This window comes from Oryctolagus cuniculus, chromosome 11, assembly GCF_051225735.1.
Source record: "Oryctolagus cuniculus isolate XC-2025 breed Fujian yellow rabbit chromosome 11, ASM5122573v1, whole genome shotgun sequence".
Classification (NCBI taxonomy): domain Eukaryota; kingdom Metazoa; phylum Chordata; class Mammalia; order Lagomorpha; family Leporidae; genus Oryctolagus; species Oryctolagus cuniculus.
In genome coordinates, this window is record NC_142877.1 from 99169536 (window position 1) to 99191136 (window position 21601).

General features: G+C 37.1%; 1 protein-coding gene across 3 annotated transcripts in view; it reads right to left on the bottom strand.

The window, feature by feature from the left end:
• CDK17 (cyclin dependent kinase 17) overlaps window positions 1–21601 on the bottom strand; it is a 105250-nt gene that overhangs the window by 20577 nt on the left and 63072 nt on the right. For 2 of the 3 annotated variants that reach the window (XM_008256919.5, XM_089308808.1), the window contains exons 2-5: window positions 17844–17990; window positions 15554–15718; window positions 11938–12071; window positions 7664–7789 (exon numbers count right to left, since the gene is read on the bottom strand). In XM_008256919.5, the coding sequence (XP_008255141.1) occupies window positions 7664–7789; window positions 11938–12071; window positions 15554–15718; window positions 17844–17961 (543 nt within the window). In that variant the 5' untranslated portion in view covers window positions 17962–17990. The remainder of the gene's footprint in view (window positions 1–7663; window positions 7790–11937; window positions 12072–15553; window positions 15719–17843; window positions 17991–21601) is intronic. The other variant, XM_051845785.3, reaches the window with a different exon arrangement.

The window sequence follows — 21601 nt, forward strand, 5'->3', positions numbered from 1 at the left end:
TCTTTCTGTCTCTTTCATACACTGCGTTCCCTTCCACGCACAGAGCTTAAAATGTGAGAAAAGTGTTCTCTCAAAACCCTTGCTTTTAAACTTTGGTCTATCTTGTATGGAGTTGATAATTCTTTTCTAGTACAGTTTGGTAGATAGTGGTAAAGGCAGTAACAATCTAACGTAAGATTCTCTTCTTGCTTAGAATGGCTAATACCCTTAAATAAAAGCTAGTGAAAGGAAACACTGTTCTTTTATATATAACTTCAGTTTTCAAAGGGTATAAATTATATTGGTTCATTAAGCACTGTGTTTTAGTCAAATTCTATAGAGTTTCAAATATGTGTTTTTTTTTTTAAGAGTGATTAAATAAAATTTAAATGCTACTTCATGATGAGACTTGGCATTACTTACCACTTTGGAAAACAGGACCAACTGTTCAAAACTGAATGGTCAAAGTAGCAGAGACTCCTCAAAAGAACAGTTTTTATTCTTTTGTTAACCATTTCTTATATAATGTTAAATGCAATGTGGAAAATTGTACTTAATTTTCCACATTTTCCACAATGGTAACAGTACTTAATTCAATTTTGGTAAACTGAAACTCTGGTCATAGGTGGTCCTCCTAAATAACTTCTTACGTTTTTCTATAGGCATATGACATTCTTCATTTAAAAATTAAGAAAATGAGGTCTTAGACCAATCATACACTATGCACATATTGTCTTGTAAGTGACTCAGTATTAAGTCTTTGCTTTCTATGACCAATAACTATACAGGATAACAAAGTGAGACTTCCACAGAAAACACCTTCTAAATACAAGTTGTTGTGGGTTGAGCAGGACTTGTTTCCCCAAAACTCTTGCAGATGTTTAAATTCTGATGCTTAATGTTAATGGTTGAAGGAGTAGGGTGGAGATGATCTAATGATAGCATCTGAGAGGTTGGTCGGGTGGGAAGTCTTGAGGTCACTAGGGGCATCCTCTCTGGGGGTGGTTCTCTTAAAAGGGTTGATTATTTGAGTTCAAGTTTTGACTGTTCTCTCTGCTTATTGCCTCATCATGTGATCATTCCCTCAACCTGTCATGATCAGCCTCCATCAGGGACCGGACTACGGGGCTGCCTAATAATGAAAAGTAACCTCCAAATTGTAGGCTGTAATAAATCTTTTGTTTGGCAAGAAGCTCTTCTTGGGTATTTTAGTTTAAGTAATGGGAAGCAAACTAACACACAAGTGAAGTTTTAAATTTTGGTATGGACACATCCTACTGTCTGGTACATGGCAGCTTGATTCTGAAATCATTGTGTAGTAAAAAGGGGAAATACCATGGTCACAGAAACTATAAAAGAATGACTCTATTCTCTTATATTGATCTCTAGAGTTCAGATGTTTTAAACTCAAATATGGAACTATAGTACTTTTGCTATGAATTTTAAGTCCTGCGTCATCTTTTATGGAGAAAAAATATTATATTGAGAACAAGTGGAAACTAGTATGAATACATGAATGCATGTTCCTGAAAAAATATATCAAACTGTCATCATCTGTATCAACAAGCAGCATGCAGGAAAATATGACTGGAAGCTAGATGCCAGGCAAATGTTCTCACTGATCCTTTTATTTTAAAGGAATACTAGTACACTTTTTTTTTTTTTTTTTTGACAGGCAGAGTGGACAGTGAGAGAGAGAGAGACAGAGAGAAAGGTCTTCCTTTGCCGTTGGTTCACCCTCCAATGGCCGCCGGGCAACGCACCGCGCTGATCCGATCGCAGGAGCCAGGTGCTTCTCCTGGTCTCCCATGGGGTGCAGGGCCCAAGCACTTGGGCCATCCTCCACTGCACTCCCTGGCCACAGCAGAGAGCTGGCTTGGAAGAGGGGCAACTGGGACAGAATCCGGCGCCCCGACCGGGACTAGAACCCTAGCCTAGTGAGCTGTGGCGCCGGCCCACTAGTACACTCTTAAAAGCATCAAATACACTTCTGTCCAGTGATGACAATAAAAACATTGAGGTTTGTTTTACAGATTACACAAGTGGCCTGCTTATGCTTATATCATTTAAAGTATATAAGGAATAAACTTGTGATATAGCAAACATATAAACAGTCATTTTTCTAAGAATGAAATTTAATGACATCAGAATATGCTGACCATGTTTTTAGAAAAGTAAAGTGAATATTGTAGAATTATAAATTTATAAGATTGCTCTATAAATTAAATAGTACTACTGAATTTTAACCATACAGGCAAGCAGAGAATGCAGATAAAAGACAGTTACACTAGTGAATTATCTGTCAGATCCTAATTCAAAGAGTAAGGCTTTCCCAACCCACCTATCCATTTTAATGATTTCTAAGGATTTTAGTTTATTTTCTGTGACCATGGTATTTCCCCTTTTTACTACACAATTTTTAAGGATTTAATGATTATATCCAAACAGGGATTACAGAATCTTTCAATGAAATTTTAAAAAATTGCCAGTACTTTTTCTCTGCTAAACATGACAAGATTAACAATAGATATAATGTCTAGCTTGTTGGCATGCTCTCCTACAGAAATTATTCAGAGGACAGAGGACAAAGCTCATTTATTCCACATCTACCAAACACAATACTAGGTGCTAGGGATACAGCGAAAAAGCTCACTTTCATGAGCTCACAGTTTTGACTAAGTTACACCTTAGATTATTTTAGGATATTTAAAGAACTTAAGTTTCATAAAAACAATTAGAAACTGCTTTGTATTTTATTATATTTTAAAAACTCCCTTAATTCTGCTTTCTAGACAAATTAATTTTTTCACTTCATCATTTCAAGAAAATACTTCACTCTTTGGCAACCCCAAGCAAATTCCTATTCAGATGACTCTTAACAACATAAGCATATGTAAATTAAAACATATACATATATAAAAATTATAACAGCCTCCCTATGGTTCAGTGTACCGTAAAACTGGTTATCAAGTGTCAGTAGGAGTTTTTTTTACTTTGGATCTAGCAACACAATTCTGCAGTACACAGTCCCAAAGATGTATTAACATGCTGGAAATGCAGTTCTAATTTAGCTTCCAAACAAGTGAAGTATGTCCAGAGGTTTTACATAAGCCAATTTTTTTTTTTAAGATTTATTTTATTTATTTGAAAGAGTTACAGAGAAAAGTAGAGACAGAGAGGTCTTCCATCTGCTGGTTCACTCCCTACTTGTGCGCAATGGCCGGAGCTGAGCTGATCCAAAGCCAGGAGCCTCTTCCGGGTCTCCCATGTGGGTGCAGGGGCCCTAGGACTTGGGACCTCCTCCACTGCTTTCCCAGGCAGATTAGCAGAGAGCTAGATTGTAAGTGGAACAGCCGGTACTCAAACCATCGCATATTAGGATACCAGCACTGCAGGCCAAGGCTTTAACTCACTGCATCACAGTGCCAGCCCCCTTACATAAGCCATTTTAAAAGTGAATACTTATATAAGAATTAAAGAGCAGAGGCAGGTTTTTTCATGCAGCCATTTTCCTCCCTGTGGGAATTACTAAATTACTTTTACTGATAGAAAGATACTGTATCCCTTAGCCATGTGAGAAGCAGAAAAGATTAAGACCCTCTATCATACTTGGTTATTTTGTCATATAAAAAATTACTATTACCATCAATACAAGACTACTTTTATCTTATTTACAATATACCAAAGGTAAATTGTCTGTGTGTGTGTTGGGGGGTGGTGGTGGCACTGTGGCATAGTGGGTAAAGCCACTGCCTGAAATTCCAGCATCCCATATCGGTGCAAGTTCAATTCCAGGCTATTCCACCTCCTATTCAGCTCCCTGCCAATGACAGGGGAAAAGCAGCAGAAGACAACTCAAGTACCTGGGCCCCTACTATCCATGTGGGAGGAATGGAAGAAGTCTAGCTCCCGGCTCTTGGCTTTGGCCTGGCCCAGCCCTGGCCACTGCGGCCATCTGAGGAGTGAACTAGCAAATGGAAGATCTTTCTTTATGCAACTCTTTCAAATAAGTAAATCAATCTTTAAAAAGAAATTGTATGTGAACCTCATCTTCCATATCCCAAAATGTATTCATTTCTGAGAGACATGAGGACTTGATATACTATTTTCTCATCTACTCTTAGAAATAAGGACTACAGTACGCTCTATAGTGGGAAAGCCAGGAAGGAGGAATCTAAACACTCATTCTTCAGGATGGGTTAAAACTCTTAAAAATGTGTATAATCTCTAATTTTAATACAATGAGGAAAATTCTCATATGCACTTTCATTCTACTAAAGTTGAACTTAACAGTCTCACAAAACACTACGTATTCCATCATTGTAAGTTCAACAAAGCTCTGATGAATTCTGACTATCTACGCAAGTTTTTCTGTTAGTCTTAACTAAATGTCAAAAATTAAAATATTTTATTTCTTAAGCATAAATGAATACTGAGTAACATGTCACTGATCCACAACCAATATCTTTAACATTAGATATTATAACTAAATATAATAGTGGTATCCTTTTTTTTTTTTTTATGACAGAGTGGACAGTGAGAGAGAGAGACAGACAGACAGAAAGGTCTTCCTTTGCCATTGGTTCACCCTCCAATGGCCGCCACAGCCGGCGCGCTGCGGCCGGCACACTGTGCTGATCCGAAGGCAGGAGCCAGGTGCTTATCCTGGTCTCCCATGCAGGTGCAGGTCCCAAGCACTTGGGCCATCCTCCACTGCACTCCCGGGCCACAGCAGAGAGCTGGCCTGGAAGAGGGGCAACCGGGACAGAATCCGGCGCCCCGACCGGGACTAGCACCCGGTGTGCCCGCGCCACAAGGCGGAGGAGTGGTATCCTCTTCAATTTTATATAAGGTATACAAACTTCATGCATTTCATATATACAAATTTAGGAACACAGCTATTCCTCTCACTCTACCCTCCCTCCTACCCATATTCCCACCCTAAAAGTTTATTTAAAAGTCAATGGGGGGCCAGCGCCGCGGCTCACTAGGCTAATCCTCCACCTAGCGGCGCTGGCAAACCGGGTTCTAGTCCCGGTCGGGGCGCCGGATTCTGTCCCGGTTGCCCCTCTTCCAGGCCAGCCCTCTGCTGTGGCCAGGGAGTACAGTGGAGGATGGCCCAGGTGCTTGGGCCCTGCACCCCATGAAAGACCAGGAGAAGCACCTGGCTCCTGCCATCGGATCAGCGCGGTGCGCCGGCCGCAGCGCACCAGTGCGGCGGCCATTGGAGGGTGAACCAACAGCAAAAGGAAGACCTTTCTCTCTGTCTCTCTCTCTCACTGTCCACTCTGCCTGTCAAAAAAAAAAAAAAAAAAAAAGTCAATGGGAGAGGACTGGTGCTGTGGCCTAGCGGGTAAAGCTGCCACTTTTTTTAAAGATGCCAGCATCCCATGTGGGCGCCAGTTCATATCCTGACTGCTCCACTTCCAGTCCAGTTCTCTGCTATGGCCTGGGAAAGCTATAGAAAATGGCCCAAGCCCTTGGGACCCTGCATCCATGTAGGAGACCTGAAAGAAGCTCCTGGCTCTTAGCTTCGGATCAGCTCAGCTCCAGCAGTTGAGACCAACTGGGGAGTGAACCACTGAATGGAGGACACCTTTCCCTTTCTCTGCGTAACTGACTTTTGAGTGAATAAATAAATCTTAAAAAAAAAAAAGTCAATGGGAAGGACTGTAAGAAAGATAGTCTGGGGGCCGGTGTTGTGGTGCAGCGGTTAATGCCCTGGCCTAAAGCGCCGGCATCCCATATGGGCACCGGTTTGAGTCCCAGCTGCTCCATTTCCCATCCAGCTCTTTTTCAAATAAATAAATCTTTTTTAAAAAAATAATGCTTGTGGGGGCTGGTGCTGTGTTGTAGCAGGTAAAGCCACCGCCTACAGTGCTGGCAACCCATAGGGGTGCCGGTTTGCGTCCCAGCGGTTCCACTTCCAATCCAGCTCTCTGCTACAGCCTGGAAAAGCAGTATAAGATGGCCCAAGTCCTTGGGTCCCTGCACCCGCGTGGAGACCTGGAAGAAGCTCCTGGCTCCTGGCTTTGGATTGGCACATCTCCAGCCGTTGCAGCCATCTGAGGAGTGAACCATCGGACGGAAGACCTTTCTCTCTCTCTGCCTCTCCTCTCTCTGTGTAACTCTGACTTTCAAATAAATAAATAAATAAAAAAGAAAGTCTGAATATATATGAACATACAAGCATAACGCATTTAAGCATCTTGAGACTATGAGATAGGAAGGACAACTCCTCAACATTGAAAGAAGAATAGAGTGAGTATATGTAGATTTGTACATTTATCATTCAGAAAATGAGAGGGTTTCTGGTTAATGGCTTCTCTCTTTTTAATCATGCAGAAGTAGATTTCAGCTCCATCAGATGGAAGATCTTGCTCTCTCTCCCTCTCTGCCTCTCTTCTCTCTGTATAACTCTGACTTCCAAATAAATAAATAAAAATCTTTTTAAAAAAGTATAAATCAGTACAACCACTATGAAAATCTGTTTTGATCATTTCTAAAAAGAGCGAACATATGCATGCAGCACAATCCAACAATTCTATTTCTAGATATGCACCCAACAGAAATGTTTATATACACTAACCAAAAATATGCACATGTTTTTGGAATGGTGATAGAAACACTATTTGTTAATAGTAAAAAATGAAAACAACAACTTGAATGCTTATCAATAGGGGAATGGATAATGTACAATATCCAAAACAGTACAATATACTCATATAATGGAACATTATGCAAGAATATGAATAAATGAACTATAACTACATGCAACAACACAGATGAAATTCAAACCTAACATTGACCCAAAAAAGCCAACCTTGATAATAATGCATATTGAGATAAATATTATACACAGGCACTTCAAAAAGTTTGTGGAAATTGAATTAAAAGGTAAGTTTCATTTTGATGCCAAAAGATTTCAAAATACATACATAGTTTAACTTTTTGAAGATCTCCTTGTATAATATACATATATATATAAACTTTGTATAAGGATGTATTCCTATATATTTGTATGAAATGTACTTTATATATTCATGATTATATAAAGTTTGAAAGCTTAAATAAGAATTGTCAGGAAAATAGTAAATATTTTTAAAACAATAAAGAATGCCCAAATGTCAAAATATACTATAAAAATAGTATTACCAAAACAGGGTGACACTGCTGGGTGAAACTCATCCTTTGGTGTTACAAGGCAGGAATTATGGCTATAGTTAAGGAAGTGGGAGGCATCAAGTTAAGAAAAAGGTAGCAGAAGGAAGTTAATGGATTAAAAAAATTTTTATTGATATGAGTACTGGTTATAAAGGTATGTTAATATTCCTAAAAATCACCAAGTATACAATTGTCATTTACATATTTCTCTGTATATTAGCATAATTATATATCTTATACATATTCTGTATACATAGCATATTATCAATAAAATCTACCAAAAATAAAATATGACTTAAATCCTATTCCAATATGCATCCTGTGGCTGTATCTTAAGGGTTCCAATAAACCCTTAAGAATAGGAACTGATAACATACAGAGAGCAATGTAATAAAATTGAGTTACTCAAAAGCTCTAGATAGATAGATAGATAGATAGATAAAGTTAATTTAAAATGTTTACAACCAAAAATTCATATAAGCAGATTCAATGCTATAGGTCTAGGAAACCAAAAACTTACTAAGGAAGCTCTACGAGACCTTCGGCTCATTGGCTGATCAAATGGTGGACTGTTGATTTGCAGCTTTTCAAGATATCCATCAGGTATTCTGATGTCTGCAGGCAGTGATAACCGCTTATTTAAATCCTTAGGAGAGAAAGAGAGAGAAGGTAATCAAAAACACTAAAGACAGGGGCCGGCTCCCTGGCTCACTTGGTTAATCCTCCGCCTGTGGTGCCGGCATCCCATATGGGCGCCGGGTTCTAGTCCCTGTTGCTCCTCTTCCAGTCCAGCTCTCTGCTGTGGCCGGGGGGGGGGGGGGGGGGGGCAGTGGAGGATGGCCCAAGTGCTTGGGCCCCTTCACCCGCATGGGAGACCAGGGAGAAGCACCTGGTTCCTGGCTTCGGGCTGGCTCAGCACTGGCTGTGGCAGCCTTTTGGGGAGTGAACCAACGGAAAGAAGACCTTTCTGTCTCTCTCTCTCACTGTATATAACTCTACCTGTCAAATAAATAAATAAATAACAGAAAAAAAAAAAGGGTTTCTGACTTTTGAATTTATGGGGTCTAATATATGATTTTGTAGCAGTAAGAAACCATAAAGTTTCACTGCAGTTGCAAAGTTAACTATATTGATTAAATACAAGTATAGTATCTTGAAGGTAAAGTATTTATTTTAAGCAAGGCATACAATGTAGTTTTACAGAAATGGTCCTTTGCAAACCCAGTCATTTCTTTGCTGTCTCATTGGTAAATTAAACTTAAAATTTACTCTGAATGATTATATCAAACAGCAGGAATAGGCAAAGATGATCACAAAACGTCATCAGTTTAAATAATTAACCAATTAGACATTATATGATTTTGATAATACACAGTTAAAGAGATTTAAAATATTTTGGTCGAGCATCAGGCATTCGGAGCAGTGGTTTAAGCTGCCACTTGGAATGCCCACATCCCATATCAGAGTGTCTGCTTCAAGTTCCTGCCAATTTTCATTCTGGGAAGCAACAGGTAATAGCTCAAGTACTCCAGATGGGAAAATCAGGTGGAGTTCTGGGCTTCAAGCTGGCCCAGCTTTGGTTGTCGTGGGCAACTGGGGAGTGAACCAGTGGGTAAAGGATCTCTGTCTTTCAAACAAGGTGAAAATTTGAAAAATATATTTTATTCATGTAATATTACTGGAAAGAAGAGGCATTTCTATTCATTTAATTATAGAATATAAATTGAGATAAACTTGATAGGGAACCTGTCTACCTTGTCACATTAAGAAATATAAATTTTATAAAAGAAATCTCTCCTTTTAATAGTAATCAAACCATGAAACAGAATGGAGATGTATAGGAGCTATATATTTACGGAGAGATTTAAGACTTCAGTAGAAACATACTATGTTCCTAAAATGCTAAAACTAATGCAAATATACTGGTTCTTCCCATATTAATTTTATATTTTTCATAGCACTGAAAAAGATCATTAGGAAAAAAGAAAACATCTAAATTTGATCTTGAATAAGCGAAAAAAAAAATTCCAAAGCATTCTAGAATGACACAGAAGCTCTTCACTTCTAATGCAGTTACATTCTGATAACCCCACCATGATTTGAAAATATTGTTAGTCAAAATACATTTAATACACATCTACCAAATACTATAGCTAAGCAACACAGTCCAATGTCAAGTTGCAACTGTTAACCCTTGTATAATTACATGGCTGTCTGAGAGCTATGACTCACTGCTACCGTCCAGCATCACAAGAAAATTACCCAGGGGCCGGCGCTATGGCATAGTGGGAAAAGCTGCTACCTGCAGTGCCAGCATCCCTTACAGGCACCGGTTCCAGTCCCGGCTGCTCCACTTCTGATCCAGCTCTCTACTATGGCCTGGGAAAGCAGCAGAAGATGGCCCAAGCCCTTAGGCCCCTGCACCCAAATGGGAGACCTGTAAGAAGCTCCTGGCTTCGGATAGTGCAGCTCCAGCCATTGCAGCCATTTGGGGAGTAAACCAGCGGATGAAGACCTCACTCTGTCTCTCTGCCTTTCAAATAAATAATAAACCTTAAAAAAAAAAAAAAAAAAAAAAAAGAAAGAAACAAAAAAAGAAAGGTACCCAAACGTATATCACTAGCCCAGGAAAAAAAGTCAAAACTCAAAAAATTCAAAAAAACTGCTAACTACAGTTCCCAGTGAATGCAGATCACTTTCATGTCATTGTAAAGTTGAAAAATCAGATGTTGAACTACTGTTACAAAGGTATGGCCATCTGTATATATATGCATAGGGAAGAGATAAAAAAGTATTTCTAGATATTAAAGCATACTATAAAAATTATATAATCTAGAATGTGCCACCTTTGGATGAAAAAACAAATATAGCTAAATATAAGAATCAAATTCCAGATATGGACCTTAATAGCAAATAAATCCTTTAAACATATAAACATATGATAAAGAAAAATCATACCTATTATGAAGAAAAATATGCAATCTTCTTAATATTATTGTGATATATAAATAGATATCAAGTTGATCTCAAGGTTGAAAATGTTATCATTTAGAAAACTGTTACTGTTTTACTTAACTGATTTAAACAATAGGACAGATCCATGGCTAGTGGTAAAGTATAGGGGGTTAAGATGCAGCTTACAACACTGGCATCTCCTGTTAGAGTACCAGTTCTAGTCCTGAATATTCCACTTCTGGCCCAGGTTCCTGCTAAAGTGACTGGGAAGGCAGCAAAATTGGTCCAACTACTTGTGTTGCTGTGACCCATGTGGGTGATCTATATGTACTTCTAGCTTCTGGCTTTGCCCTGGCCCATGCCTGTCTGTTGTGGCCATTTGGGGAGTGAAGACAGAAAGTGAGTCTGGGGGCCGGTGCTGTGGCTCATTTGGTTAATCCTCTGCCTGCGGCGCCGGCATCCCATATGAGCACCAAGTTCTTGTCCCAGTTGCTCCTCTTCCAGTCCAGCTCTCTGCTGTGGCCCGGGAGTGCAGTGGAGGATGGCCCAAATGCTTGGGCCCCTGCACCCGCATGGGAGACCAGGAGGAAGCACCTGGCTGGCCGTAGCGGCCATTTGTGGGGTGAACCAACGGAAGGAAGACCTTTCTCTCTGTCTCTCTCTCTCTCACTGCCTATAACTCTGTCCAAAAAAAAAAAAAAGTGTCTGCCCCTCTCCCTCCCTTCCTCCCCTCCCCTCTCCTCCCTTCTCCCCCCTCCCTTTCCCTCCCCCTCTTCTAGTCACCCATCTGTTTCTCTGCTTTTCATTTTAATAAAACCCTTTTTTAAAAAAGGATTGATTTTATTTATTGAAATGAAAAGTTACAGAGAGAAACAAAAGAGACAACTCTTTCATTCGCTGGTTCACTCCCAAATGGCAAGGTCAAAGCCAGAGCCCAGGAGCTTCCTCTGGGTCTTCTACATAGCTGCAGGGGGGCCCAAACACTTGGGCCATCCTTCCTGTTTTCCCAGGCACATTAGCAGGGAGCTGGATTGGAAGTGGAGCAGCAGGAAGGACACAAACTGGCACTGATACGGGAGGCCCACTCTGTTGCTTTAACCTGCTGAACCACATCACCTGCCCCAACACATAAATAAATTTTAAAAATAAAAGACAGAGCTCTCCTCATTGTCGCAACAGCACTGAAAAACTAACAGTACCTTTATTCCAAAACATGTTAAATTTTTGTTTCCAGAAAACTAGTTTAATATACAGTACATACTAAAATGTTAACGGTTATAATCAACTTCTTCTCAGGGTTTTAACACTGATAAATAAGTAGAAATGAATTTCTATTCCTTTACATGGAGAAACAACTTAAACACACTACAGCAATTCACAGATATAATGAACTACAAAGGAAATGATACCCATAGATTTGTAATATAAAAAGCAAGAGTTAAAAAAAGTTATTTATTTTATTCATGCCTCTTAAAATTTGAAATTATGTATATGTATATATAAAATAAGAAGTATTAAGATGAATCAAAGAAATACAATTAAAGTTAATTTTTTTCTAAAGAAAGACTGCTAATATTGTCCTGGATTTCTAGAATAAAAATATCACTTTTCCTTGACAGAGAACCTAAAATTTCATAAAATGTGAACAATTATAATTAATGTGTACTTGTTTTGGGAGAGTAATTAGAAAAAAAAAGAAATGTTCACAGGTTATAACACAAAATCACAAAGAAAAATCTCCCTTACAAGTGTCGTTTGCCTTCATGAAAATTTTCAAATGAGTAGTTACATACACAAATACAGGTACATGCGACAACCGTAGGCTTTTTAAACGGTTACCTCCATTGAGATCCGTCTATGTATACGATTTCTGAGACAAACACCAGTAGGTGACTGGACTTCATCAGATGATGTCCCAGAGGCTTGGTCACTCTCACCATCTGATCCCATTTTTAAATTTTCATGAACAATATCTATATCAGAAAATGAGACATTGAACTTAGAGATATATATCGTACATTAGCAATAAGGACAAAGAGGAGACAAATCAACATTTAAAAATCATAGCATAAATGTCTTTTACATTTTGGGTGCACAGGTGCAGTTCATAGCTCAAAACACAAATCAAATTTCTTAAAAAGTAATAAAAAATCCTTTTATACTCTCAGATTATGAACAAACTAGCATTCATGTTATCAAAAGTTGAGTAATAAAAATTATAGACTGGAAATAATACTTGAGAATTAATCAGCAATCTCATTTTCCAGATCTGGAAACTGACACTTGAAAGGTTAAATGACTTTCTAAAGGTCACATAACTTAGAAACAGATCTGGAATAGAAGCTTGATATTTTCCCTCTTATTTCGTTTATAATTCAATTAAATATGTCTTTGGAGCTACAGAAAAATGAAGCTAGTTCTTTGAATATTCTAACTTTAAAATTTTAAGAACTAGTTTCTAACTTGTAAAAGCTCAACAGTCTGTTGGGTACAGAAACATACTCCTATCACCCTACAAGCTGGATTATGTTATATGTCCTGATAGAAATAAAAATTAAATGGAGGTAAAGGAGAGGGTGATTGATTTCATTGGGACTATTAAAAAGCCAACCTGCCTACTTGTATGCTTGCTTATATATCTACATCATTCTCCAATTCATCTACTGAGAAACTAGAAACAAATGCTAGATCTAGAACTCATCTTTGCCACTATTTCTCTCTACACAATTATTCTTGCCCTAAAGAGCATCATGTTGTTTCATACTGCAATGGCTTAAAACCCTAAAAGAACTGTCCCCCATTTTCTCAACCAGGCAAACACAGGCTTATTCTTCAAAACTATGCTCCTGTATCAACACAGTGAAGTCTTTTCTAATCTCATACACAAATGACTACTGTGTCCATATTCACTGCACTGAAGAGCATTTTTGGATGTGATTATATACCACATTATAAGATCTTGGGTGACAGATCTGGCTTATTCACTTTGTATTTCCAGAACTTAACAAAGCTTTTAGCACTAGAATGTGTTCAATAAATACTCAAATGAACTAAATATTAACTAAATATCAAAGAATGGATTATCGCTAATTAGACCTCTTTTTCCAATGAAATGTTTCATGAAATATTTATGTGTGAAACACTTAAAAGTATTTTACGAATATAAATTTAAGCTCTTAATAAACAATATTTACTTAAGAATACGAGAACTGCTTATATGAAAGTCTGTTATCAAATCAATCTTGGAATTAACTTTATATCTGTATTTTTGTCTTGGTAACTCAAAATTGAGAAAATGCCAACTTGCACTCATAAGCAGTTGCAAAAGGTAATAGCCTCTAATAGCTCAATATTTAATTTCAGAAAATATTTCAATGACACTAATATTTCTTGAAAAAATTATGCAGTGAAAAAATTAACTTGGCAGCAGTATTTAATATATTGATGACTGATTTCTAACCTAGTAAAATTTGACATTTAAGTCATCTGACTCACATATTTTTTTCTGTCACACTTTCAAAATGTTAATGATAACTTAATCAAGCCTAGTAGAATCTGAAAATCTTCCTTCTTCAAGGAAATTCTTATTATATATGCTACTATAAAAATTGTTCAGCTGAGTTTGCAAGAATATGAGGATAATACTCAGGAAGCAAAAACAGAGAACTGAAAACGTAAAGCTCTCATGTATAAATTGATTCTTTTCCTTGGGAGGGGTTGCTCATCTTGATAAGAAGGTACTGGGTTTTAGCTGCCACACTGGGCTAAAAGATGAAGCCTTGGTCTGAGTTGTGAGATCTTTCTCTAGAAAGACCCACTCTCTAAGTGCTACATCTCTGAATCTTAAAGGCAGACAGAAGAAAAAAATTCTATGTCCTGCTGCATAAGGACTACAAAAGAAGTTTATTAATCTTAGACCATGAATGAATACTTGAGTACCATATGATTCAATTAAGAAATTATTCATGTCATTAACAAACATGTATAGTTCCAACAGGACTACAGGCTAACAGTTTCATTTGATCAACACAAAAATGAAACAATGAAAGCTTATGTCACAACCTCACTCATTTATCAGTGCAGTAAAGGACCTCTTAGCTGAACCAGGTAGCAGTTTTGGGGAATTAGCAGAATATTATGTGTTCAATTTTTGTGTTATTCTCAAGGTGCAGAAACAAACTCTTAAATTTAACCTGAATTACTAATATTTTCAGTATCACAAGTCCAGGCCAAGATTAGGCGATGAGTGAAGAATAAGCAAGGCTTGTTTTTGTACGCTGCCTGAGCAAAAAATGGTATTTACGTTTTTAAAGAGGGCACTAAACAAAAGAAGAATAGCAACAGAGAATATATATACATGAAACCTAAAAACCCTACTAACTGGCCCTTTACAGAAATCATTTGCAAGTCCTTGGTCTTGACAGTCCACAAAATAAATCAAGCCATGATCTGCAGTGTTAGGATTCCATGAGGTAAATATTCCACCTGTGACTGATTTCAAGCTACCCAACACAACATCACTGAACATGTAGTTGGGAAAAAAATGTATAGTAGTACACTTTTATTATATAGAATTTTGGCTACAGAGACACAATAGAAACAAATAACTGCCACAAACACAGACATTAATAGAAAGCAGTAAAACAACTAGGATCTAATGACTTTTGCATATTCATTACTTTTTAAAAATTCAGCTTGTTTGCATACTTTACAATTCATTAATAGCTATATTTAATAATCAGCTACAAAATTCCTTAAAATTTAACAACTGTTTCTCATGAAACAAGTTGTACCCTGTAAGACTAAAAGGTCCCCACCGTGGATAATCTCATACTCTCCAAATTAACAAAACACATGAGGAAATAATCTGCCATAGCCAGAGTAACCAGATCAACTAAATAGCAAGGTGAAACCCTCAGGAACTTAAATAAACATAATTATCTTTTAAGATGATAAAATAGTTATGCTTAAAAATATTTTAAAAATTAAAACACAGTAATAAGACATCAAAAAAGACCAGAGATATCAACCATCAGATATAGAAAACTGAAAATATATATCGTTCCTAGATACTTAAAGCTACACAGTGATAAAATAATAACAATTCAAGTGATAACCATATATGCTAATTATTGCATTAGGCTATAGTATGGTAATCTTTAGAGTTAAGCATCAGCCTAAGCTGTCATTTATCTTGAAATCCTGCATTCACTTCTTATGAGGTGTGTTTACTTCCTGACTGATAGGTTTTCAAATATTATTTCTATGTAGTATTCACACTTTTATTTGTCTGGAATTTTCCATCTTTTTGCTATTTCTCCTGTTCTCAACTTGAATTTTATTAGACAAGAGAAATCAGAAAATAAAGATGGCTAACTTCCATACAGCTAAAACCTAACTAGGTACATGACCTACACTCAGAAAGTTACATATAATAGACAAAGAATCAAATTACCTAATCTACTTCCATTTCTGGGCATTGCCATGAAGGAGCCAAGGCTTCCTCCAATAACGCTGTGTGGTCTCCTCAACGGGGGCTTCTTGAAAGACCCTGTGTACTGGTGGAGGAAGGAATGCATACTGTGAGACGTCGGGGGCCTGCCATTCTTCACAATAGGCTCTGTGGTTCAAGCATCCAAAAATCATTCCATTATCAGCCCAAGATTCAGGAACACATGAGAAGGATTGAGAAAGCAAACAAAAAACAAAACAAAAGTTGTAACAGAGATCATTATGTTTAATTGCATTTCTTTGGCTATCTCTACAAGGTATTCAGATTAAAATGGTTTCTAAGAAAGTACACTTATAGAAAATATTAATATTTGAAACTTTATCATTTCTCATATAATCAGCTAGCTAATAATTACAAACTACTATACTCCACTGTTTTTTTGTCCATTTGCTTATTTGTTTTTCAAGATTCGTTTTTATACTCCTTCTCCAATGTATTATCCTGTATTTGCCTTATGATTAAGCATGCTACAGAATTAAAACACATGGCCCTGTTTGTATTTGTCAGACATTCAAAATAATGTTCATTGGTGAATAAAAGAGAAATACTGAGGTACATATCAATTCAGAGGATCTGAAATTATTCCCCCAAATTTTAATTTTTTTAAGATTTATTTTATTTGAAAGGCAGTGTTACAGAGAGGGAGAGAGAGAGAGAGGGAGGGAGAGGGGAAGAGACAGAGACAGAGAGAGACAGAGACAGAGAGAGAGAATGGATGAATCTTATCTGCTGGTTCACTCCCCAAATGGCTGCAATGGCTGGGCCAAACAGCAGCCAAGAGCCAGGAACTGCATCCGGGTCTCCCACACAGGTGGCAGAGACCCAAGTACTTGGGCCATTTTCTGCTGCTTTCCCAGGCACATTAGCAGGGACCTGGATCAGACACAGAGCAGCTGGGACCCTGAACTGGCACTCTTATGGGATGCCAGCCTCTCAGGTGGCAGCTTAACGCACTGTGCCACAATGCCAGCCCCACCATAAAGAGTTTTTAAATAACTGCAAACCCATTACCAGGAAGAAACATATTAAAAACATATTATCAGGGTCAGCATTGTGAGGTACTCATTCTTTTACTCACTGCCACAATAAAAAAAATCAGACAGCAGAATTTTAGGCACAGGCAAGGAAGGCCTGCCAGATACACTACATATCATGACACAATGGAGGTAATTCATGTAAGCTCCTTCCTGGTTATTATGACATCTCTAAGATAATTTCAGTTTTGAATATGTAGCCTTCCTCTATAAATTCCATCATGATGTTGCATTTTAACCATTCAACAAGCTCTTATTTTATATTAACATCTGTGTATTACTACTTTACATTGTGAGAAGCATTGCCAAATGTGGGAAAAATTATATGCCTATATGCCTATAGTAATAAATGCTTTCAATACTATGGATAGATTTTGTGATAAACATAAAATGAAAAAACATGAAAATTCTTTCATGTGAGCTCTGTAATATATGTGAATAGTCCACAGACATATACAGTGGTTTTTCTTTTTTAATGATTTATTTATTTGAAAGGCAGAATCACAGAAAGAGAGTGAGGGAGAGAGAGACAGAGAGGTGTTCCATTCACTGGTTCACTCCCCAAATGTTCACCATGGCTGGAGTTGGGCCAGGCCAAAACCAGGAGCTTCATCTGGGTCTCCAACATGAGAGTGCAGGAGCCCAAACACTTGAGCCATCTTCTGCTGCTTTCTCAGGTGCACCAATGGAGCTGGATGGGAAGTGGAGCAGCCAGGACTCAAACTGGCACCCATAGAGGATGCTCATAACGCAGACAGCATCTTAACCAGCAATGCCACAGTGCTGGCCCCATATACAATGTTACAGAACTATGATAAAGCCACACACAGGAATTTCACAAACTTCCTATGCACATTTAACCTGTCTTAAGTTAGATTATAACCATAGCAGAAATATTTAAATGTTAATTAAACATCTTTATTGAACAATCAGGATATTATATAACAGATCTCATTAAGAATGTAAAGATATGTGGTATAGCAGAATTCTTCAGGGTTTGAAACCAGATGCAGTAACATTTTTGGAGTGAAAGTAGAATATTCCAGCAAACAAGCATGCAAAGTTACACAGTCTTCTGTTTCCTAAGAAACCACAGAAACTGATAATAAAATAAAACAAAGCTATTATGAACTTATCTGGAGAGTATTTTTTTACAATGTAATTAAAAGGGGAAGTATCTCGCCATCCCAATTATTTACCATTATCTTTGCTACTGCTTTCTTCAATAGTCATTTGTTCAGCCAATTCAGACAGTGATTCATCAATAGTCTGGCTTCCTCGAAGTGTGAGGGACAGTCTTCTCTTAAATTTTTTCATCCTATCAACTGAGTGCGATTTGAAAACTCCTGAAAAAACAATGAACACAAAATTAAAGCTATGAATATTTTATTGCTTCAAAATAGTAATACTACAGTGAAAAGTTCTTGTTTTTGTCAAGTATCACAAAATCCAACCTCTTGTTTAAAAAAGATCCACTAACTGTGAATAATACTGTATTAAAACATCATCAGAAAAGCAGGAATCCTACATAACTGGAAAGTCAAACATTAAGCATAACAAAATTTAGGATTGGAAGTGGTCTTAATGAGACTTTAAAAAACCAATATAGTTAAAATACCAACACTATTCTTACACTTAGGTTCTATCACTGTAAGTACCAATCATCATAATGGAATCAATTTGTGATATTTTCAGAGTGCATCTGTCTCCCTTACCTCCTGGGAGAAGTGATGATGGGAAAATAAAGAATGCTTAACATTATACTATTTTATTACCCAATTTGTACACATAAGGAAAAAAAGCTCAAAGAAGTTTCCTGACTCAAGTCAAATGAGTAATAATGATCGAACTAAGTTTCAAACATAGGATTACCATTCATTCTTGCCTCTATATTACAGCATCTCTGAAATCAGGATCTATCTTACAGTTAGTGAGAGGACAAAAAGTAACAGCATTTTTTATTACAAATATATAAACTTAAAGGAACAATTCATAGTGAAGTCTTAGATACAATGAAACAAAGAACAATTTACCTGTAACTTTTCTATATTGTGATTTTTGACTTGTGATGAACTAGTGTGCTAGATCACCATGCAACCTATAAACATGATCCCAAGTAGAAGGAAAATCTTGCAATTCCTCTATGCTAAAACACTTAAGTTTTACCAACTAGCTCTGTATATCTATTTCATATCTGTAAAGCTGTTTTCTTTATTTTCTCACTCTAAGGCTCTATTCTAAGTTAAGTGAGTTTACTGAACAGAGAATCTCTCCATAAAACATTAATTATGGAATAATTTTTTGACCAAAGGCTGGAAGGAAGGGACCAAGCACAATTTATAAATGATAATTTCCTATTTCATCACTTTTCACGCTATTCACTGTAGTTTAAAAGAACCCACTATAATAAAAATGAAAATTTAAAAACCACACATATTAAAATTAAGAGTTGCAAGTATACTCTAATAAGGATTCTTCACACATAAGCTCTAAAATAAGAGACACACTTTGGAGAGAGATTGAAAAGTTCCTATTTCTTAGCTCCGTTTAGTAATAACACCAAATAGACAAATCCATATTGCTGAATATTTCCTACTATCTTCCAGTTCACTAATCCTCTTCTCAACTGATCTAACCTGCAATAAAACTTATCTATTGTGTTCTTAATATTAGTTACTATATTTTTCAGTTCCAGAATTTCTACTTGATTTTCTACAGATTCTAGTTCTCTAGTAAAATTCTCTAACTTACAATGATTTTCATGAGCAGATTAGTTATTGTATTTTAAAGCCCCAGTCCTAAATCTAAAATTTGCATAATCTATAGATCTGTTTCTACTGTCAATTTTTTTCTTTTGGTCTTGTTTTACATCTAGCAATTTTTAAATCAAATGCCAGATAGTATATGTAAATGACTGGGGAAAAAGCAGAAGCTCTGGATGCTGTTACTCCAGAAAGTATTTAATTATTTTTTTAGCAGGCAGTCAGAGTAGGAGCAGATCAACTCAATGCCATCAGGGACTAAGATGGTTTGAAACTCGATTTTCGACATTACAAAGAGTGGCCTATCTCTGGGTTGTCTCCAATCTTATGGTATGGTCCTTCAAGAGATCAGAACTGTAAACTTAGGGCCAGAACATCAAAAACAAGAACATCAACAACAACAAAATCAGCACAAGTTCCACTCAACTTCCTCAACTGCTTTTTGCCATGCTGTTTTTATCCTCTTACCCCAAACAGTTTAGCAGCTGAAAGTGACTCAAGAGGAAATCCAGCACAGAATATGTCTGTCTGTTTTCTCCTGAATCTTGGACTCCTCAAGTCTTGACTCAACTCACAATGACTTTAAAATGATTTTTCTAGTAACTTCAGCAAAAGCTTTAGTCTTCTTAAAGTTACTCCATCATAGCAGAAATGCAGGTTTGGGTTTGGATTAGAAAAGATAAATGTAGGGGCCGGCACTGTGGCGTAGTGGGTAAAGCCTCTGCCTGTAGTGCCGGCATCCCACACGGGCACTGGTTCAAGTCTTGGCTGTTCTACTTCTGATCCAGCTCTCTGCTATGGCCTGGGAAAACAGTAGAAGATGGCCCAAGTCCTTGGGCTCCTGCACCTGCGTGGGAGACCCAGAAGCAGCTCTTGGCTCCTGGCTTCCAATCAGCCCAGCTCCAGCTGTTGCAGCCAATTAATTGGGGAGTGAACCAGCACTTGGAAGACCTGTGTGTGTGTGTGTGTGTGTGTGTGTGTGTGTGTAACTCTGACTTTCAAACAAACAAAAAAATCTTTAAAAAAAAAAAAAAAAGGAAATTTTACCAAGCAAGGTAAATTTATAAGGAGGCAGCAAACTATAAGACTTGATTCCAACTATGAAACCTGTGAATTGTAGGGTATCTTAAATGCTGTTTTCTGTACTTCTTCTTACAGTCAACTTTTATAACTTTTTGTAATCCATGTTATTTGTTTAAACATCCAAGATATTTAAGGTGAACTGAGCTGCTGTCATTCTACTTACCTGTTTGTTTCCCTATGACTTTATACTTGAGAACTCTCCTTTGTAAGACTATGAAATAACTCCATAGGCTTATGGTGCTCAAATTTCACATGTTCTGGAAAAAGGACTCACCTAAGAGAGGGTCCTAGGAGATAACCCCAATCATTGGAATATCCTACAGGAGAACAGTATCTTCTGTATACCTGAGTGCTTGCATTCCCCCCAGGTAATTTAAATTAACTATGGGAATTATGATAAATGCCTATTTTTGTATGTCTGGGGCTTTCGGTCATACAACATTAGTTTGATTACCATAGGGAGGAAGAACAGATAAGGCTGGAGACTAAATAGCTAACCTCAGTCTTATGGGTACTCTATACCTACTTAACTGATCCCATTCCCCAAATTTTCAACATCTCAGCTGAGTTTCTCTGGTTGAAACTCTACGGACATGTTGTCACACATGGCTGCTGGTACAATGAAGTGCTGCCCACACAATTAACTCGATCTTTTTTAAATAAAAGCAACTTTAAACTATGGCTAGACAAAATTTTAAGTTACATATGAGGTACATATCACATTTCTATTGGACAATGTTAATATACAGTATCAAGTAGATCTGGAGCTTTTAAGTAGTTATAAAAAATCACTGAAAATCTTAAGGTTTGCTTCATACAGTCCATTTGAACAATACTATGTTGGGAAACATAATAAGTGTCTATAATTCTGAACAGTAAACATGTTTTGTCATAATAGTGAAAAAATTCTAGTCTATAAAATAATTTTATACATATTTTCTACTGTCAGAAACAATAAAGATATTCCCAATTCATAAAAGCAAGAAAATAGGGGAAATGAGACTAAGGGTATGTGGTAACTCTACATTACTGCCTTACAATGTTACTTTTGTAAATTTATAAGAAAAAGAGAAAAAATTACAAAACTTAACGATACTACAACATTTCCAAAT